The 19,924-nt window shown below is 40.9% G+C and overlaps 1 protein-coding gene across 3 annotated transcripts in view; it reads left to right on the forward strand.

The window, feature by feature from the left end:
• TBC1D30 (TBC1 domain family member 30) overlaps positions 1–19,924 on the forward strand; it is a 96,972-nt gene that overhangs the window by 35,273 nt on the left and 41,775 nt on the right. For all 3 annotated transcript variants that reach the window (XM_040233379.1, XM_040233381.1, XM_040233378.1), the window contains exons 3-6: positions 9,492–9,553; positions 10,119–10,184; positions 14,957–15,082; positions 16,675–16,860. In XM_040233379.1, the coding sequence (XP_040089313.1) occupies positions 9,492–9,553; positions 10,119–10,184; positions 14,957–15,082; positions 16,675–16,860 (440 nt within the window). The remainder of the gene's footprint in view (positions 1–9,491; positions 9,554–10,118; positions 10,185–14,956; positions 15,083–16,674; positions 16,861–19,924) is intronic.

A 19,924-nucleotide genomic window follows, 5' to 3' on the forward strand; every position in this document is an offset into this window, starting at 1 on the left:
ACTCCAGTGTTCTTGCCTGGAGAATCCCAGGGACGGGGGAGCCTGGTGGGCTGCTCTCTATGGGGTTGCAGAGTCGGACATGACTGAAGTGACTTAGCAGCATAGCATTACCATCAAAGTTAAGCATGTTGTTTTTAAAGCATATTATTTCCTTTTTTCTCTCTAGGAACATATATTTCTAAGCTGAACTAATACACATCAATAGGTATGGGAAACCTCTCCTTTCATATCCCTCAACTGGATCAAAAAGAATCTCAGAATAGTTTGGTTTAAAGGTTGGGAAATCTTAACTAAATAGTCCAGTTGTGACCAGGTTGAACCATGATTTTATCTTCTAAAGTGATTGGTCTGAGTTCTACTCTTGATGTGCAAATAAAAGGCTGAATATCACAATTATGAGAAGAGCAGAGATGAGCTTTGTCCTTTTAGCCTGCTTTCAGGTGAAATTTAATAGTTCAATAAAATGAAGCCCTGGGAAAACACTGGAATGTCTGATACTTAGAAGGAATAGAGATAATGGTATCCCTCCAAGTACTTGCATACTAATTAATTTTTAATTGAATTATAGGGGATGTATAATATTATATAAGTTACAGATGTACAGTATAGTGGTTCACAATTTTTAAAGGTTATATTCCACTTATATTTATTATATTTGCTATAATCATGCTCCCTGACTTTGCAGTATACTATAAAGCTAGAGCAACCAAAACAGCATGGTGCTGGGAAAACTGGGCATGTAAAAAAATGAAATTAGAACATCATATACATTGTCTAACATCATATACAAAAATAAAATGGATTGAAGACCTAAATGTAAGACTGAATACCATAAAACTCCTAGGGGAAAACATAGGCAGAACACTCTTTGACAAAAATCCTAGCAATATATATTTTTTTTTTGCAAAGTATTTGCAATGAACCTTTCACACTGTCCTGTTACTACCTGCTTTGTCTGTCCCTCAGTAAATTTAAGCTTCTTGAAGGTATAGAACATACTGAATTCAAACTTTTTATTTCCTAGAGGCCATAGCACAATGCTTTTCCCACAGCAATTGAGGAATAACTTTTCACTAATGAATGAATGAATAACAGAAATTAAAGATGTCTTATATGGTCAACATAAACCTTCCTTAAGTGGTGTTGAATCCATTTCTGTTATTATTATTTTAAAAAATTATTTATTTTTGGCTGCACTACCCACTCCAGTGTTCTTGCCTGGAGAATCCCAGGGATGGGGAAGCCTGATGGGCTGCCATCTGTGGGGTCTCACAGAGTCGAACACGACTGAAGTGACCTAGCAGCAGCAGACCTTCATTGGTGTGCTTGGGCTTTCTCCAGGTGTGGTGAGTGGGGGCTACTCTGTTGCGGTGCACGGGCTTCTCATTGCAGTGGCTTCTCTTGTTGTGGAGCAGGGACTCTAGGCACATGGGTTTCAGTAGCTGCAGCACATGGATTCAGTATTTGTAGCCCACAGGCCCAGCTGCTCCACAACATCCAGGATCCTCCTGGACCACCACCCTTTTCATTAGCACAAATGCAAAGACATACCAGACTTGCCAGGTGGCTCAGTGATAAAGAATCTGCGTGCCACACAGGCAGATTTCCTTCTGGATAAGGAAATGGCAACCCACTCCAGTATTCTTACCTAGGAAATCTCATAGACAGAGATGCCTGGCGGGCTACAGTGCATGGGGTCACAAAAGGGTCAGACACAACTTAGCAACTAAACAACAACAGAAGACATACTATCTCCTGCCTGATGAAGGACAGCGCTGGGCCTGATGTCTGGACCATCTCTTCTAACTCTCAAACACTTGTGAGCTTGAGCACAGCTGCCAGAGAGAAGTGAAGCCAGGAGGATGAATTCAAGCCACCTCCTCAGAGTGGGCCAACTCCCTTTGCTTCCTCTCTCTTTGCTTCAGGTTTTCAGAGCTTTTTCTCTTGGTAACTCACTACTTGCTCTGTTCAGTCCCCAGAGATAAACACATAGGCCCTTTTTCTTTTAAGATTTACCTGTTAAAAATAGCAGCATTTGGGAATCACAGAAACCCCAGACCTGATTCTCTTCTGGAAGCCCCGGGGGACTTGGCTTTTATTTCTTAAAAATGTTGGACTTGCTTTTCCTGCTAACTTGTCTCCTTTTTCCATTAAAGGAGTCATATGCTCTCAAGAAAGCGTCACTGCCAGCATGTAGGCCTGGAGATGCACAACTAGCTGAATGATCCCTACTTTCTTGTTTTGGCCTGGAGCTTGCGTCTCTGGGGATATACTATGGGTATTGGACTCTGAGATGTTCAGAGTATTTCCTCAAGTGCTCATTTTCTTTGGCAAGCCAGGAACAGATTCTTATCCAATGTGAAGTTTTTGGTTTTCCTAAATTCAGCTTAAATCATAACTGCTCTGGACTATGCCAAAGGCTGATTTGCCCAAACGTGAATTCACAGATATTATTTGATTAGGAAAAATCACTCAGTTAGTGAAGAGTGATGGTAAGTTGGCTTTGGGTGGAAATCTCACCAGCTAAGATCCTCCAGCTGAGTTCATGTTGGCATTGTTTCCTCTGCGAGTTGACTTCAGATGACATCTTTATCTTTTGCTTCTAGAAAACAATATTCCAGACACGAATAAGAAACTATGAGTCATACAATAAATATAATGCTAGGCTTGTGCTGTGACTGTTTTTAGAGCATTGTATTTTAGTGCTTAATTATCTGTTTACTACAAAAGTTGGCAGTCTTGGCTTTCCTCTCCCATGTAAACAAAATAATATTATTTGATTCCTTCATTATGTATTGCTTTAATAGTAGAAACTCTTAAATTTTTTTTGTGTGTCAACTTCTATGTAGTTTAGGATGAGAAATTTTCAAGAAACTTTTTTTTTTAAGAGTTTTTCCTTGTAATAAATCTAAGTGTAATAAGATTTTGATCTTGAAGGTAAACAAGCCCCTGTCACTAACAGTAAGAGAAATGCTGTAACTGAAGAATTTCAGAGGCCATGACATATCGGGGTGAGCTGGCAGTCTGAGGTCTATACTCGAGCTTTGGCAGCCTAGAGATATGATTTCTTCAATTCACTGAGAATTGAGTGAACTCAGGGATATTGACTGCTGTTAACTGGTCAGTGTGTTCTCTCCTCGGTGGCAAAGTCTCTACATGAGGCCAAATGCAATCAAAAGTTTGCTTGGTGAACGTGGAGTCTGAGCCAAAGGGTGTGGGATGGTCTGAGTGGTGGATGTCAGCCAGGCCTAGATGCCCTCCTCTCTAGCCTGGAGGCAGAGTTGCAGAGCAGCGTCCATTTCTCCTCCTCTTGGCTGGTGAGGCTGTCTTTCCTGCTGGCCCAGTGCTAACACCTGAGTATGAGTAGCCTTTCGTGTTAAAAGAGAACATAACCCCTCTGTGGTTTGAGCATATGAGACTTCTGGAAAACTAGACCATGTGTCCACTTCCCAGCTAGACTTTCTTTCTCCTTCCAGTTTTCTTCCTGTAACTATGGGTATTCAATACCATCTTCACCCAGGGGATTGTGTTGCCCTCTAAAAAACTGGCTAACGTCAAACATCAGATGGGCTTCCCAGGGGGCTCAGTGGTAAAGAATTTGCCTGCAGTGCAGGAGGCACAGGTTCAGTCCCTGGGTTTGGAAGATCCTCTGGAGAAGGAAATGGCAACCCACTCCAAAATGCTTGCCTGGAGAATCCCATGGACAGAGGAGCCTTGCAGGCCACAGTCCATGGGGTTGCAAAGAGTCAGACTGACTGAGGGACTGAGCACGCATAGTTGATTTACAATGTTGGGCGCGTTTCTGGTGTATAGCAAACTAATTCACTTACATATATATAGACTTTTCATATTGTTTTCCATTACGGTTTATTACAGAATATTGAATATAGTTCCCCATGCTATGCAGATGTGCCTTGTTGTTTATTTTATATACAGTGGTTTGTATTTGCTAATCCTAGGCTCCCGATTTACCCCTCTTCCACCCCCGTTCTCTTTTGGAAACTGTTAAGTTTGTTTTCTCTGTCTGTGAGTCTGTTTCTGTTTTGTGAATGAGTTCATTTGTGTCATGTTCTGGATTCCTCACGTTAGTGATATCATATGGTATTCGTCTTTTTCTGACTTAACTTCCCTTGTGGCTCCGCTGGTAAAGAATCTGCTTGCGATGTGAGAGACCTAGGTGGGGAAGATCCCCTGGAGAAGGGAAAGGCTACCCACTCCAGTATTCTGGCCTGGAGAATTCCATGGACTGTATAGTCCATGGGGTCGCAAAGAGTTGGATGCAACTGAGCGACTTACTTCACTTCTGACTTACTTCACTTAGCATGATGACATCTAGGCCCATCTATGTTGCTGTAAAAGAATGTTATTTCATTCTTTCTTATGGCTGAGTAGTATTCCATTGTGTATATATACCACATCTTTTTTTATCCATTCATCTGTCCATTAGCAACCATTGTTTTTGATGCTCAAAATGTTCCAAATAGGCCAATAGTATCCTGTTTGTGTGGCTCTCATGTCTTTTTGACATGACTCAGTTAGTCTTGAAGCACTGCCTTTCTTCCTTTGTTTATCAAGATGTTTCTAAAGGAACCCTGATTCCTTTTGGTGGGGAATGAGTTTTAGAGACCAAATTCTGGGTGCTAGGGTTATTCAGTGATGCTGGGTGGCTCTTAGTTCTAAACCTATTCAGTGGCTTTATATGTATTTTTGAAAAGAAAAAAGATGAGTTCATACATTATTTCCATTTAAGACATACTGTTGCAGGATTAAAAAACTTGATTTCTTTGTACAGTTTTTTGTTACATTGAAAACACCTTGGTTCCTTTTGACATTAGCATCATTTATTTAGGTTTTCTATAGTGTACATAAGAATTAAAAAAACCAATATTTTTAATAACAATAATGCTACAGAATGACATTTAAGATTTCTTTGTAGTTCTATTTGCTCTTAAAAGGTATACCACCATTCTACAAGCATAATACTATACTCTAAAGCAACTTATTTTTTTCTGGGTTCTTCTGCCATCAAAAGGATATTGAATTAGGTTCATGTGTTTCTATTCATTTATAAATTTTAGAGTTTCCTTTTTGTTTGATTTATTAATATTATTACTATAATGAATTAATAATAATACTATTAATAACCATTAATAATATCAATGTTATTCCAGATTCCAAACTGCATAAGGTACATCCAGAGAAATCTGTTTTCTATTTCTCTCTCTTCTACATTGTTCTCTTCCATATAAATACTATTTTTTTTAATCTATCTGTTGTGCCTTTTCTAAATATATATATATACAAATATCTTCGTATTTCCCTCCACATCCTTTCCTTTCTTATGACTCATTCACCTTTATGATTAATATCCATTGGAGAATGTCGGAATGCCCTAGTTTATGAATGACTTAAAAACAGCAGTAATTATTGCTAGTAGTTCTGACTACTGAAGTCTCTGGCTGGAGAGATGGAGGAGCCACTTTAAAACACCCTGCTTTTAAGAGGAACAGTTTTATTTTTAATTCCACTCTTCCAAAAGAAACAGCCATTATTATAATAATATTATATATTAATATATAATTAACATACAGCATCTGTACATTAATAATATTAATATATAATACTACTAATAATGATAATAATACTTTTAACGTGCTTCCCGTGCCCCTCTAAGATGCCGGGAAAGGGTTTGACACAATTTGGGATGAAGCTGGTGCTTCACCATCCACCAGCTACTCGCTGGTGTTCTGCGCCTGAGATCGGCTCCCTTTGGTGCTCCCTCCAGCGTCTCAGATCTTGGGAGAAGCACGGAGATCTCTGTCACTGCTCCTGGTCTCGCCGTTGCTCAGCCGCCCGCGCCGGGGCTAGGGGTGCTCCGCAGCTCCCCACGCAGGTGCCGGGAGCCTGCCAGGCGTTGGGGAGCTAAGGCTGCCCCGCCTGCGCACGGTGATGCCGGGATTGGGGGCGGGAGCGCCGCCTCCGTCTCCGAGCACTCGATCGTTCCCGCCCTCCTCCCCGCCCCAAGCCCTCTCCAAGCCTCAGCCTGGCTGGCTCCGCACTGCAGATGCTTGCCTGCTGCCCCACTCTCTGGCAGCTCCCACGGTTCTCCCCGGGTCCCTCTATCCCCGAGCATTCTCGCTGCTTCCCAGGGACCCTCGACTAAGCGATCTCACCAAGCCCCCCGTGCGCGCCAAGCCGCTACGCCAGTGGAGCGGCGGGAACCCAGGCGGAGTGCGGGATCCCAGGGCGCTCTCGGATGCGGCAGGACAAGCTGACCGGCTCCCTGAGACGTGGAGGGAGATGCCTGAAGCGGCAGGGTGGTGGCAGCGGCGGCGGTGGTGGCGGCGTGGGCACCATCCTGAGCAATGTGCTCAAGAAGCGCAGCTGCATTTCTCGGACCGCGCCCCGGCTGCTCTGCACCCTGGAGCCGGGTGAGGACCCGGGGCGGCAGAGGGGAGCATTGGAGAGTAGCGTGGCGTCCCCGGCGCTGGTGCCTTTGCCTTAGCTGAGACTCCGCTAGGCCCAGGATCACCTGCCGGCCGGCGGGTGCTGGGTGCCGCGGCTGGGCGCAGGCGGGGCTGGGTCGGCCTGGGAGGGAAAAGCGAGGACCCCAGGCCTGGCCGGGGCAGCGGCCTCCCTAGGCGCGGAGGAGGCTGCTCTCGTCGGCTGCCTGCGCGCCGCCACCCCGCGGCCTGTGAGTGGTCCAGCCCTGGCTTGTGCCCGGAGCTGCTGGCTGTTGGTGCGCTCGGGGAAGTGCTGGCGGCTGCCTGGGCTGTCAGAGGCCGCGCAACCAATTGTGCTTCGGACGCACAAGAAGCCACACCTTAAAGGAGGTGTGGGAGGCGGAGAAAGGCACAGGTTTGATACTTGGAGTCAGAGGGAAAGGTAGTGACCACGAAGGAAAAAAAATCGGGTGCATTTTCTTGAGCGTCCCTGCTTGGTGAGTGTCGGGATCATATCACCAGGAGCCTCCGGGTGGAGCGCAGGCAGGAAATACTCCTGCAAAGTAGAGATCCTTTCTGTAGGCAAAGACCGAGTGAGCTGCCTGTGTTAGGCTAGGCCCTTTCTGCTGTCAGCCTGTGTTTACACATCCCTGCATCTCCAGGCTGCATAACTCCGCGCCTGCTCCATCACCCGGCATTCCTCCCTGGGGGTTTTATGAGCCCAGCCCTGGCGTGCTCAGGCCCCTGGGCATAAGGCTTCGTGGTTAGGAGTGGCCGCAGAGGGAGCCGGCTGTGCCTGGACCCGTGCTTAGTGCCCACTTGTCGCCAGGGTGGCACCAGCTGGCTTCCAGGTGGGTTTGTCCTCTCCGAACCCCCTCCTCCCTCCACTCCGTCTCCCTGCGCCTTTGGGGACCTGCTATCCTGAGGCTGCAGAGAGAATCAAGGCGCTAAGCCCCAAAGGGTGGAACGCGTTATTCCCTTTCTGAACCTCGTGGTTTCTTTGTTTTTCTCCCCAAGGAAGTGTCTAGTTGCAAAGACTGTAGTAGTTATTCACAGTCTTTCTTTAGCCTTAAAGAAAAAAGAAAAAACTCCTTCCCACGTTAAGTGTTTTGTGTTCCTGAATCCAGAATATCCAGTGATTACCAGATGAAACACAAACCTACTCCCCTTCCTTATTCAGTTAGAAGAAAAGAGGTAGAAATGACCTGATTTCAGCTTTTGCATGCGGGCGGCGAATGATCAATTCCAGGGGAATCCTGTGACTCATTTTTGATCGTGAGAAAATAGTTATGGTTTTGACTAACCCCAACCGGGTGTCAGCTCGGCAAGGCGATGGGCACGATGCCCAGCAGGTACTTCTGATAAAGTCAAGGGAGCATATTTGGTTGTACATGCGGGGAATCATAAGATTTTAGATTGGTTGAGATAAGAGCATGGGACCTAATTTTCTGGTCTTTGTTATGTTATCAAGCAAATGTCATTACTAAACACGCTTCTATTCAGCACCGTGCATCTGGACAGCAACCTCATCAAGAGGTTTTATCTTGTCTTAAAATCATGGCTCCAGCTGGAGGCACTCTTATCGCCCGTCGTATCATTGCACACTGAGGCAAAACTTCATTTAAATCATCTCCGAGTAATGAGAATCCATCAAGATACATAATATACCTTCAAAGAAGAAAATCTTATCTATCTAGACAGTGTATCCTTTTGGCTGGGAAGCTCTGAAAAGAATGATCAGGGCAATCTAGGATCTAGAAATCTAGGACCAAACTCTTGTATACATAGTACTTTCTAGGACTCCAAGAAAGGCATCTTCATACTGTCATGGGCTTGAGTAAATCAGACGCATCTCTTTTCAGCTTCTTGACTCCATATATGCTTTTAAAAAGACATGTCTATTTTATCATTATAATTTTACAAATTTTTAAGTATGTTCCTATCTATATACCAGATTCTAAAGAAAGATTGTTCCCTAAGTAGTGGGAGTTGTGGAGAGGTTTCAGTATGCTTAATCTGCCATTCAACATCTTAGAAGCAAAAATGTCATCATAAATGACAATTGTAAATTGTAAAACAGTGCTATTGATAATTTTTGGTTTATCTTGGTCCTTGAGTTATTAAGTTTAAAATGGGCTTAAAATGTCATTTTGAAATTATAAAAAAGAATATATAGAATTCTCAGATTTGGTTACATTATTTTTTATATCATTTAAGTGGGAATAAAAATTGTCATGTAATTTCATCTCAATAATAAGAAAGTCCAATATGAATATAGCATATGGTCTTTATACATTTTCCTCTTTATTTGCTTCTATTCTGTAGATTTGAGATTTGAGTCAAAGAAGTTTATCTAAGGTTGTAGATAACTTGGAATTGGGGTTCAGTTATATTCTTAGCTTGTAATCTAAATATACATATCTTTAATGAATAAGTCTATCATGACAGAATTTTAAAATATGGATTATTCCACAAGTGGGAAGGCAATGACATTATTTTTTATACCTTTTGATATTTCACTGAATTTTCCTTAATAGAAATAGCCAATGCAACTGTCCTAAAAAACAAATTCTGTAAGTAAAGAATTTTCTTCCCATATTTCATAAATATTAATTATACTGTACTAAGTGATTTACAGTTAATCACTGCAACAACTAACTGAGATAGGCTTTATCTTCATTTTAAGGATGGAGAATTGAAACTCAGGTTAAGTAATTTGTTTGATTGTAGGAACCAAAGCTGAATGGAAGTCTGTATGGCTGCAAGCCCATGTGTCACTTTTTGTTTTTGCACAGCACCAGACATCTGTGGAACCACCATTCTATGGATAAGTTCCATTCTATTACCATAGGATGTTTCTCTATTTTAATAATTAATATTCTTTTTCTTTTAACAAAATTAACAATTAATAAGATTGTAATCTAGTAAAAAAATAAGTGTTTTAAAAGTTTTATGATGACCTAGTAGTATAAGGTTAATTTTTACTTTTATTTTTGATATAGTGTATTTTCTCCCTAGATAACTGTTATTTATGTCTTTTTATTTTAGGAGTTGACACAAAGTTGAAGTTCACTCTTGAGCCATCTTTAGGTCAAAATGGCTTTCAGCAGGTAATTTTATTTTTAGTTTCAAAAATACCTTTAGTTTCAAAAATAACTACAAGGTACTGAACTGAATTGAACTGAACAAGGTACACTGAGATATATTCTCAAAGTGGAAAGATTAGCATGTGCTTGGATATGCATAAGATGAGTCAGTTTTTAAAATTATGGATGAAATAACTTGTGAAGCTATAAGTGGCCTGGATTTATACTTTCAGTGAAAAATTTTGTACTTTCTGTTAATGGTTCAAGTGTGGGAAAAAAATTTAAAAACCAACTGCTTATTCTGAATCTATCACACAGGTGTTGATTTCCCAACCAGAGCTTCCCAACCCTTGTGTGCATGCATTGCAAGTAGGTAACAGGTGTGTTAAGGGGGCCTAAGTGGAGGAGTTTGGGGTAGTCATGGCCCTTAGACCAGACATAACCTGGCTGAAGGAAGCTCGGAACATTTACCCCAGTGTTCTGTATAAATATTATCATATTCTACAAATGTCAAGATGGAAAAAAAGGTTGAAAAGTGCTTAACCAGGTCAATATTATCACTCTGACAGTGTTTCTTCTTTATTTCTAGTGGTACGATGCTCTAAAGGCAGTTGCCAGACTATCAACAGGAATACCGAAGGAATGGAGGAGAAAGGTGAGGAGGATGTGGATGGCTAAAATGCAAAAGGGCCATCACTCTGTCTCTCTTTAAAGTGTCTGGAATGTCAAAAAGAATATTCTAGATTTAGTAATTTGAAATCTGTCCCTCTTCATTATTCATTAATTCAATAAGTATTTATTGATTATTCTATGCCAGGTACTTTCTGTAGGTACTGGGGATACAGCAGTGGGGAAAAAACCCCAACAGACCAAAATTTTTATCCTTGTAGACTTTATTATGAATATAATATAAAGTATTTCAGATGATGCTAAGTGCCATACATAAAAATAAAGCAAAGAAAGAAGTAAGGAGAGTGTAGGGGAATGGAGATAAGGAGGTAGCATTTTAAATGGCAAGGTAACATTTGAATAGGGCCCTTAAAGAAGTGAGCAGGTGGCCACGTAGCTACCTGGTGGAAGAGTACTCCAAACAGAAAACATCCTCAGGTGAGAGCATCTCAGGAGTATCCAAGCAGAAGTAAGAGGCCGGGGTGGCTGAAGCACAGAGGACAAAGGGGAAAGCAGTGGGGGGTGGGTCATAGAGGTACTGTGATGGCCTTAGGGGAATGGCAGATCTTGTAGGACCTTACAGGCCATAGGAGGACTTTTGCCCAGTGTGAGATGAGAAGCGTTGGAAAGTTTTGAGAAGGGGAATAACATGGTATGACTTATATTTTAAATGGACCATTCTGACCACTAACTTGAGAATGTGAGGGCAACAGCAGAGAGAGAGCAGTAGGAAGCTTGCAATAATTCAGGCAAGAGTTGATCAGGGTTTTGGTAGTGGAGATGGAGAGAAGGGATAAGATTCTAGATATATTTTGAAGGCTGAGTTGACTTGAATTCCTAGTAGATTGAATATAAAGTGTAAGAGCAATGTCATCAAAAACTTCAGGACTGACTTGAGCTTCTGAAAGGGTAGAGTTACTATTTTCCCAGAGGGGACGAGCGTGCGTGTGTGTGTGCATGTGTGTGTGTGTATCTATATAGTTGGGGGTGACAGTTGGTTAGATGATTGGTTTTGGATATGTTAAGGTTATGAGGCCTGTTGGATGTCTAAATTGAAGATATCAAGTGTATATTTGCACATACGATTGTGATGCTTAGGAGAGAGGTCTGGCTAGAGATATTAATCAGTATTAGTCCTGCTAAGTCATGTTCAAAAGTCAAAACTGGACTGTTGATAGTTGTTGGCCTGTTGATAGTCAAAATCTCAGCTATTTATTTGTAAACCTAGCTTCTCCCCCTTTTTAAAAATTTTTATTGAAGTATAGTTGATTTACAATGTTGTATTAATTTCCACCGTACAGCAGAGTGATTCAGTTATATATTTCTTTTTCATATTCTTTTCCACTATGGTTTATCAGGGAATATTGAGTTGCCTTTGTCTAGAATAATGAGTATAGTTCCCTGTGCTACACAGTAGGACCTTGTTGTTTGTTTATCCATTCTACATATAATCGGAGAAGGCAATGGCACCCCACTCCAGTGCTCTTGCCTGGAAAATCCCATGGACAGAGGAGCCTGGTGAGCTGCAGTCCATGGGGTCACTAGAGCTGGGCACGACTGAGCGACTTCACTTTCACTTTTCACTTTCACGCGTTGGAGAAGGAAATGGCAGCCCACTCCAGTGTTCTTGCCTGGAGAATCCCAGGGACGGGGGAGCCTGGTGGACCCCAATCCCAGGGATGGGGTCGCACAGAGTCGGACATGACTGAAGTGACTTAGCAGCAATCCCAAACTTCTTATCCATCCTTGCCCCTCCCCCATTTGGCAACCACAATTCCCATTTCTTTTTTAAAACTTAATCTTTTTATATATTGGAGTATAATTGATTTACAATGCTGTATTAGCTTCATGTGTACAGCAAAGTGATTCAGTTGTACACATCCATATATCCATTCCATTTCAGATTCTCTTTCCATATAGGTCACCACAGAATATTGAGTAGAGTTCCCTGTGCTGTACAGTAGGTCCTTGTTGATTATCTGTTTTATATATAGTACTGTGTATATGTTAATCCCTCACATTTCCCCCTTGGTAACCATAAGTTTGTTTTCAAAGTCTGTGAACCTGTTTTGTAAATAAGCTTGTTCATATTATAAGCTAATCTTAATACTCTTAGAATTTGAACATTGAGAGTTCCTCAAAGTGTACATGAAAAATGGCATTATAAAGCAACTTTTCTGGATAAGGTAATGAAAGGAGTAAAGGTATCTAGTGATTCCTTTAAAATAATTATTCCTTATGGGAACCCATGGAGATGGTGATGGACAGGGAGGCCTGGCGTGCTGCGATTCATGGGGTCCCAAAGAGTCAGACACGACTGAGCGACTGAACTGACTGACTGACTGATCTGTCAGTTTTCTTGTGTGTGTTAGAGAGGGATGGTTGGAATGCAGAGGTGAAAACAGGCCCATTCTGCATGGAGCTGCAGAGTCAGACATGACTGAGTGTGCACACACATACACAAACAAAGACACACTCCACCCCCCTCTCTCTCCATGGATGCCCAAGGAGCTCTTGTGCAAGCATAGAGAGTAATCTGGAGCCCAGTATAACAAGCTCATAAGATACTTTGGGATAGGGAATGGCTACCCACTCCAATAAACAACAGAATGGGAAAGACTAAAGATCTCTTTAAGAAAATTAGAGATACCAAGGGAACATTTCATGCAAAGATGGGCACAATAAAGGACAGAAATGGTATGGATCTAACAGAAGCAGAAGATATTAAGAAGAAGTGGCAAGAATACACAGAAGAACTGTACAAAAAAGATCTTCACGGTCCAGATAATCACGATGATATGATCGCTCACCTAGAGCCAGACATCCTGGAATGCGAAGTCAAGTGGGCCTTAGGAAGCATCACTATGAACAAAGCTAGTGGAGGTGATGGAATTCCAGTGGAGCTATTTCAAATCCTCAAAGATGATGCTGTGAAAGTGCTGCACTCAATATGCCAGCAAATTTGGAAAACTCAGCAGTGGCCACAGGACTGGAAAAGGTCAGTTTTCATTCCAATCCCAAAGAAAGGCAATGCCAAAGAATGCTCAGACTATGGCACAACTGCTGTCATCTCACATGCTAGTAAATTAATACTCAAAATTCTCCAATCCAAGCTTCAACAGTACATGAACCGTGAAATTCCAGATGTTCAAGCTGGTTTTAGAAAAGGCAGAGGAACCAGAGATCAAATTGCCAACATCTATTGGATCATCAAAAAAGCAAGAGAATTCCAGAAAAACATCTACTTCTGCTTTATTGACCATGCCAAAGCCTTTGACTGTGTGGATCACAACAAACTGTAGAAAATTCTGAGAGAGATGGGAATACCAGACCACCTGACCTGCCTCTTGAGAAATCTGTATGCAGGTCAGGAAGCAACAGTTCAAACTGGACATGGAACAACAGACTGGTTCCAATGGGGAAAGGAGTGTATTAAGGCTGTATATTGTCACTCTGCTTATTTAACTTATGTGCAGAGTACATCATGAGAAACGCTGGGCTGGAAGAAGCACAAGCTGGAATCAAGATTGCTGGGAGAAATATCAATAACCTCATATATGCAGATGACACAACCCTTATGGCAGAAAGCAAAAGAAGAATTAAAGAGCCTCTTGATGAAAGTGAAAGAGGAAAGTGAAAAAATTGGCTTAAAACTCAACATTCAGAAAACGAAGATCATGGCATCTGGTTCCATCACTTCATGGCAAATAGATTTGGAAACAGTGGAAACAATGACAGACTTTATTTTTGGGGGCTCCAAAATCACTGCAGAGGGTGACTACAGCCATGAAATTAAAAGACGCTTGCTCCTTGGAAGAAAAGCTATGACCAACCTAGATAGCATATTAAAAAGCAGAGACATTACTTTGCCCTCAAAGGTCTAGTCAAAGCTGTGGTTTTTCCAGTGGTCATATATGGATGTGAGAGTTGAGCTATAAAGAAAGCTGAGCGCTGAAAAATTGATGCTTTTGAACTATGGTGTTGGAGCAGATTCTTGAGAGTCCCTTGGACTGCAAGGAGATCCAGTCAGTTCATTCTAAAGGAAATCAGTCCTGAATATTCATTGGAAGGACTGATGCTGAAGCTCCTATACTTTGGCTACCTGATGTGAAGAACTGACTCATTTGAAAATACCCTGATGCTGGGAAAGATTGAAGGCAGGAGGAGAAGGGGATGACAGAGGATGAGATGGTTGGATGGCATCATTGACTCAATGGACGTGAGTTTGAGTGAACTCCAGGAGTTGGTGATGGACAGGGAGGCCTGGCATGCTGCAGTCCATGGGCTCGCAAAGAGTCGGACAAGACTGAGTGACTGAACTGAACTGAACCCACTACAGTAGTCTTGCCTAGAAAATCCTATGGACAGAGGAGGCTTGCGGGCTACACATTATGGGGTTTCAAAAGAGTCAAGCATTACTGAGAAACTATACAACAACAGCAAAATAATCTAGCTATTCTACTGAACTGAAATAAAATTTGATGTTTTTATTTTCTTAACAATATCCTTAATGGCTGAATTGTTACTTGGTACATAGTAGGAACTCAATAAATATTAATTGAAAGAATAAATAAAAGCCCCTAATTGGTACAATTTAGTACAGCAGACTTTTCAGTGAGGTTCTTAGTTTTCTACATGTAGGCTATATCTCTTCTAGTAACAGTTTTCATTTTCTTGCTGGATGCAATCAGTATTGACTAATAAAGAAAGATGAAATTGTGTATTTTACTTTAGCATTCTTCTTTATTACTATTTTAGGTTTGGTTGACCTTGGCAGATCATTATTTGCACAGTATAGCCATTGACTGGGACAAAACCATGCGTTTCACTTTCAATGAGAGGAGTAATCCTGATGATGACTCGATGGGAATTCAGATAGTTAAGGTAATACCTCTGAGTTTGGCTCATTGTCTTAACTTGGAAGATTTCTAAGAACCAGATGCGTTCTGGACAGAGGATCAAGCCTTATGAATGTCTGTGTATTTCCTGCTTCCTAATTTCATTAGTTAACAACTTTTTAAAATGGGGGAATTTGTTGATGCCTTGGCTTTGCACATCTGCATGTTGCTAGTAAGAAGAAAATGTTTCCATTCTGATTTTGCTTGCATGATTTTGCTTGCATGATAGGAAATTGAAGTTCCTTTTCTGTTTAGCATGGGTCAGTGCTTTTAACTGGATTTTTACATCAAAGTCACTGAGAAATTTAGTTAAGCCTATTTAATATTAGAATAATTGGGCAGTTATTAGGATTTTGATAATTTCTAAACTGTCATTTTATGAAGATAGTTAAATTGACTGATGGGTTTACTTTACACCAGATGGTTGAATGTTCAGGCCAGCTGTGGAGGCAGCTGAGGTTCACCTACCTGGATTATTACTGTTGATTAGAGTCTGGCACCAAAAGCCAAAGATGCTGATTTGATTTAATCCCATTATTCTTCTCTTACATAAGCCTCTAGGGCATGCTTTTTATTTTATATGAGTACATTACATGTGATGCTAAGCTGAGGTTTTAAAAGGAAAGTTGTTTCATGTAAAGTTTGGTCACCAGAAGTTAGCTAATGTTTTGGCAGATTTGAAAAAAATTTTTTTTTCAGGAGCAAGTACTAACTAAAAAGAGCTATATTTTCATCTTACTTGGTGTGTTTCAGACAAGTTTCCAAAAAAATGAAATTTTGTACTGTAAGATGCTTGAAAAGCCTCTGTATTATGCACATTTGAGCTGTTTGTTTGGAATTTCAGTATGTGTTCCCTAGAGATGAAGTATTCCATATTTGAAATACTTTCTTTCTATTTAAGTGGTGAGTTAAGGCAGTGCATGTTTTATAAGAATCATGTTCTTAAGAGAATCTTTTTTTTTCTCGCTGATTGCATATGTCACTAAAATGAATATGTCCTGAAAATCATAGTCTCTACTTGATAATTATAGGTATTGCCTTCATTATATATTAAAGCACAGCAAATGTTTCTGTTCTTTTATACATGTTTATAAAACAACTTGGACAGAATGATTTTTCTGTGTCTTTTTGGTACTGGTTGCATTTTACTCCTGAATACTGTTTGGAGTTTTGATAGCTAATATATATATATGTTAATGTTAGTATCTATTATACGTGTGTTGAAATGACTTGTTTTATTTTAGATGTATCATTAAAATAAACTGTCAATTTATTTGAAAGGCTAATGTTATATTTGTTAATTCTGAGGGCCTTTTTGTGTTAACTCTGGAAATACTTGTGGTAGAAAATTTGCCTGACTGAAATTCCCCTTGAAAATGCCTTAGCATATTAGAAAACTAAAAGATACAAGCTTTGGTCTATGTATATAAGTTGCTTATATATTTTAAAAACTAAAATCCATTTTGATAATCTGACTTAATGCTAAGACAAAGAAAAAACGAAAGTTTTTCTTTTTTTTTCTTTTAGAGAGAGCATAAGGAGTTATTTTAAAAAGTATTGTTTCCCCTCTTGTTTTAGGATCTTCACCGCACAGGCTGCAGTTCATACTGTGGCCAGGAGGCCGAGCAGGATAGGGTCGTGTTGAAGCGCGTCCTTCTGGCTTATGCCCGATGGAACAAGAATGTCGGGTATTGCCAAGGCTTTAACATCCTGGCTGCACTGATTCTGGAAGTGGTGGAAGGCAACGAAGGTGATGCTCTGAAAGTGAGTATCAGACTTTGAAGAAAGCAACTGAAATTCTTCAGAGCGTGAAATACTGGAGCTGTGATTTCTCTTCCCTGATGCCCCACCTCCTTCCAAAGTTTTTACTGTATCTTTCTAATTATCCATGATTTTCCCAAGTTAAAGCCTGGTCACAGGACGAACTCCTGTAGCTACCAAATTTGAGGAGAATGATTATGTTTTTAGCTCCCTTATGAGACATATAAGGACATATATATGTGTGTGTGTTAGTTGCTTAGTCATGTCCGACTCTCTGCAACCCCATAGACTGTAGCCCACTAGGCCCCTCTGTCCACAGAATTCTCCAGGCAAGAATACTGGAGTGGGTTGCCATTTCCGTCTCCAGCCATATATATATATATATGGCTTTTTGAGGATGAAGGTGGGGGAACAGATCTTTCTTTCTCTCTCTCTGTTGTGGAGCATGTGGGATCTTACTTCCCCAACCAGGTATTGAATCCATGTTCCCTGTGTTGGGAGCTCGGAGTCTTACACTGGACCACCAGAGAAATCCCTGAGACATCATATTTTTAAACCAAGTTCAGTATTACTTATATTGATTACCCAGTGCTGCATAGCTTCAGTTGCTTCAGACAGCAAATGTGTATGACATTTCTTTGAGTCAGGAATCTGGGCACAGCTTAGCTGGCTTGGGGGTCACATGATCATGGCATTCAAACTCTCAGCTAGGGCTTCAGTCTCATCCGAAGGCTCAGTTGAGTGGGAAGAGCACTGGCTTCCAAGTTCATTCATGTGATCCTTGCTAAGATTTATTCCCCACAGATGGTTGGACTGAGGGCCTCAGTTTTTTGCTGGATATTGTTCTCTGCTCTGTGGGCCTTTCCGTTGTGCAGCATGGTGGCTGGCATTCCTTGGAGTGAGCAAGAGAGTAAAAGAGAAGGAGCAAGTCAGAGGGGACTATTGACAGATGTGCAGCCTAGAATTAGAAGTAACAGCCCATCATTTTTGCCATGTTTTATTTTTTTTAAATTTATTTTTAATTGGAGAATAATTGCTTTACAGTGTTGTGTTGATTTCTGCCATACAGGAATCAGCATAAGCATACACATGTCCCCTTCTTCTTGGACCTCCTTCCCACCTCCCGCCCCAGCCCACCCCTCTCGGTTGTCACAGAGCACCAGGTTGAGTTCCCTATGTCACACAGAAACTTCTGCCATGTTTTACTTATTCAAAGTCAGTCACTAGGTCCAGCTCCTGTTTAAGGGGAAGGGCTTATACAAGAGTGTGACTACTAGCAGGTATAGACTGCGGGGGTCATGCTCTAAACTGCCTTATCTGTTATACTTAATTCTGGTTGGTTCTTCTTCTTCTTTTTTTTGATGTTGAACATTTTTAAAGTTTTTATTGAATTTGTTACAGTATTGCGTCTGTTTTATGTTTTGTTTTTTTTTGGCCCCAAGGCATATGGGATCTTAGCTCCCCCACTAGGCACTGAACCTGCACCTCTTGCATTGGAAGGTGAAGTCTTAACCACTGGACAACCAGGGAAGTCCCTGGTTGGATCTTCTTAACAGCTTGCTTTCATATCTGGGGTGAGGTATGAAGGAAATAGGCTGCAAGTGAATGTCTGCTGAAAGGTGCTTGTGTGGAGAAAGATTTTGAAAGTGAATGATATGTCTTATCTTTTAATCTTTGATGTCTAGGGCCTTTTTTTAGTAAAAAAAAAATTCTGGAAATATTTTGAGATGGGACGCTAGTAAGTTAAACTTGTAGGTCTGAATATGACTCAGTGAGTCACCACAAAAAGTCTTTATGAGAAATGAAGGATTTCAAGTGTCGAGGATGGCCACTGCCTTATTTGCTTGGGGTAGTATAGGGTTGCTAATTCGTATTTGAACCCTGAAACCGTTGTTGATTGCAGTGTTGTGTGATGAATGGGATAAATACTTAGTCTTTGTCTTAAAGGTCCCGCTCCTCCCAATTCTGTTTAATTATAGTGTATACCTTAGTGATAGTCTCAGTAACTCACTTAATGTCATATGGAAAAATGAACACATTTTTCTCTTGGTTTTATACACATTGTGTTGGAATTAATTATAAACCCATCCTGACATCTGTATTCACCCTCTCAGACTTTCCATTCATGTATTTAAGGAAGCAGCTTTGAAGCTACTTGTGTATCACAGGGTTAGGGGTGGAAGCGGGGGAGGCAGTGGCAAATCAAATACATGAGTTTAGAACATTTTTTATTAAAAGCAGTTTTGTTTACTCATTCTGTATGCTTTACTCCGTTTTTTCTCCAGGTGTAATTTGCACGACTATGGAATGAGAACTGTTTCGTTGAAAAGCTGAAATGAACAATTCTGGTTAGAGAGTAGGGTGGAGAGGTTTGGGATATGGGATGTACATGCCAATCAAATCATGAATCTCAGTGACGCTTGAGAAACTAAAAATTCACATAAAAAGATGAATTAGACAAAGCTGAGGAACTGAATATTTATATTTCTGCCTCTAAGAAAATGAACTCTGTGGAATGAAATGACATCATCATCATTTGGGAATTTTGTGGTTAGACATTCAATATGCAGAGGGAGGTTGGGTTCCTGAAGACAGCTCCTATGCTAAGGGAAATATTGGATGTCAGTGTTTTTCCAGGGGCTATTTTGGCCTCAGTAAGTTTTCGTTAATAGGGAAATAAATAGTTTATCAGAGTAGGTAAACCATTTTCCCTGCTTTTTTGCATTTATTGTTTTTTCTTAGTAACTTAGGTTTTTAAAATAGTAAAAAAAGCCCAGAATTTTGAAATAGTTAAAAACAAAGATTTAACTGTTTCTTAAAAATTTGAAGCTTCCCCATTATTTTTTTAATACTTCATTTTAAGGAGCAACTTCAGGTTGAAATAAAAATTTAGAGGAAGAAACAGAGATTTTTCCATATACCCCCTGCCAATGCAGGAGACATAAGAGATGCTGGTTGGGTCCCTGGGTCAGGAAGATCCCCTGGAGTAGGAAATGGCTACCCACTCCAGTATTCTTGCCTGGAAAATTCCATGGACAGAGGAACCTGGCAGGCTCCCAGTCTATGG

The sequence above is a fragment of the Oryx dammah genome, unplaced genomic scaffold, assembly GCF_014754425.2.
Source record: "Oryx dammah isolate SB20612 unplaced genomic scaffold, SCBI_Odam_1.1 HiC_scaffold_29, whole genome shotgun sequence".
In the NCBI taxonomy this organism is placed as follows: Eukaryota; Metazoa; Chordata; class Mammalia; order Artiodactyla; family Bovidae; genus Oryx; species Oryx dammah.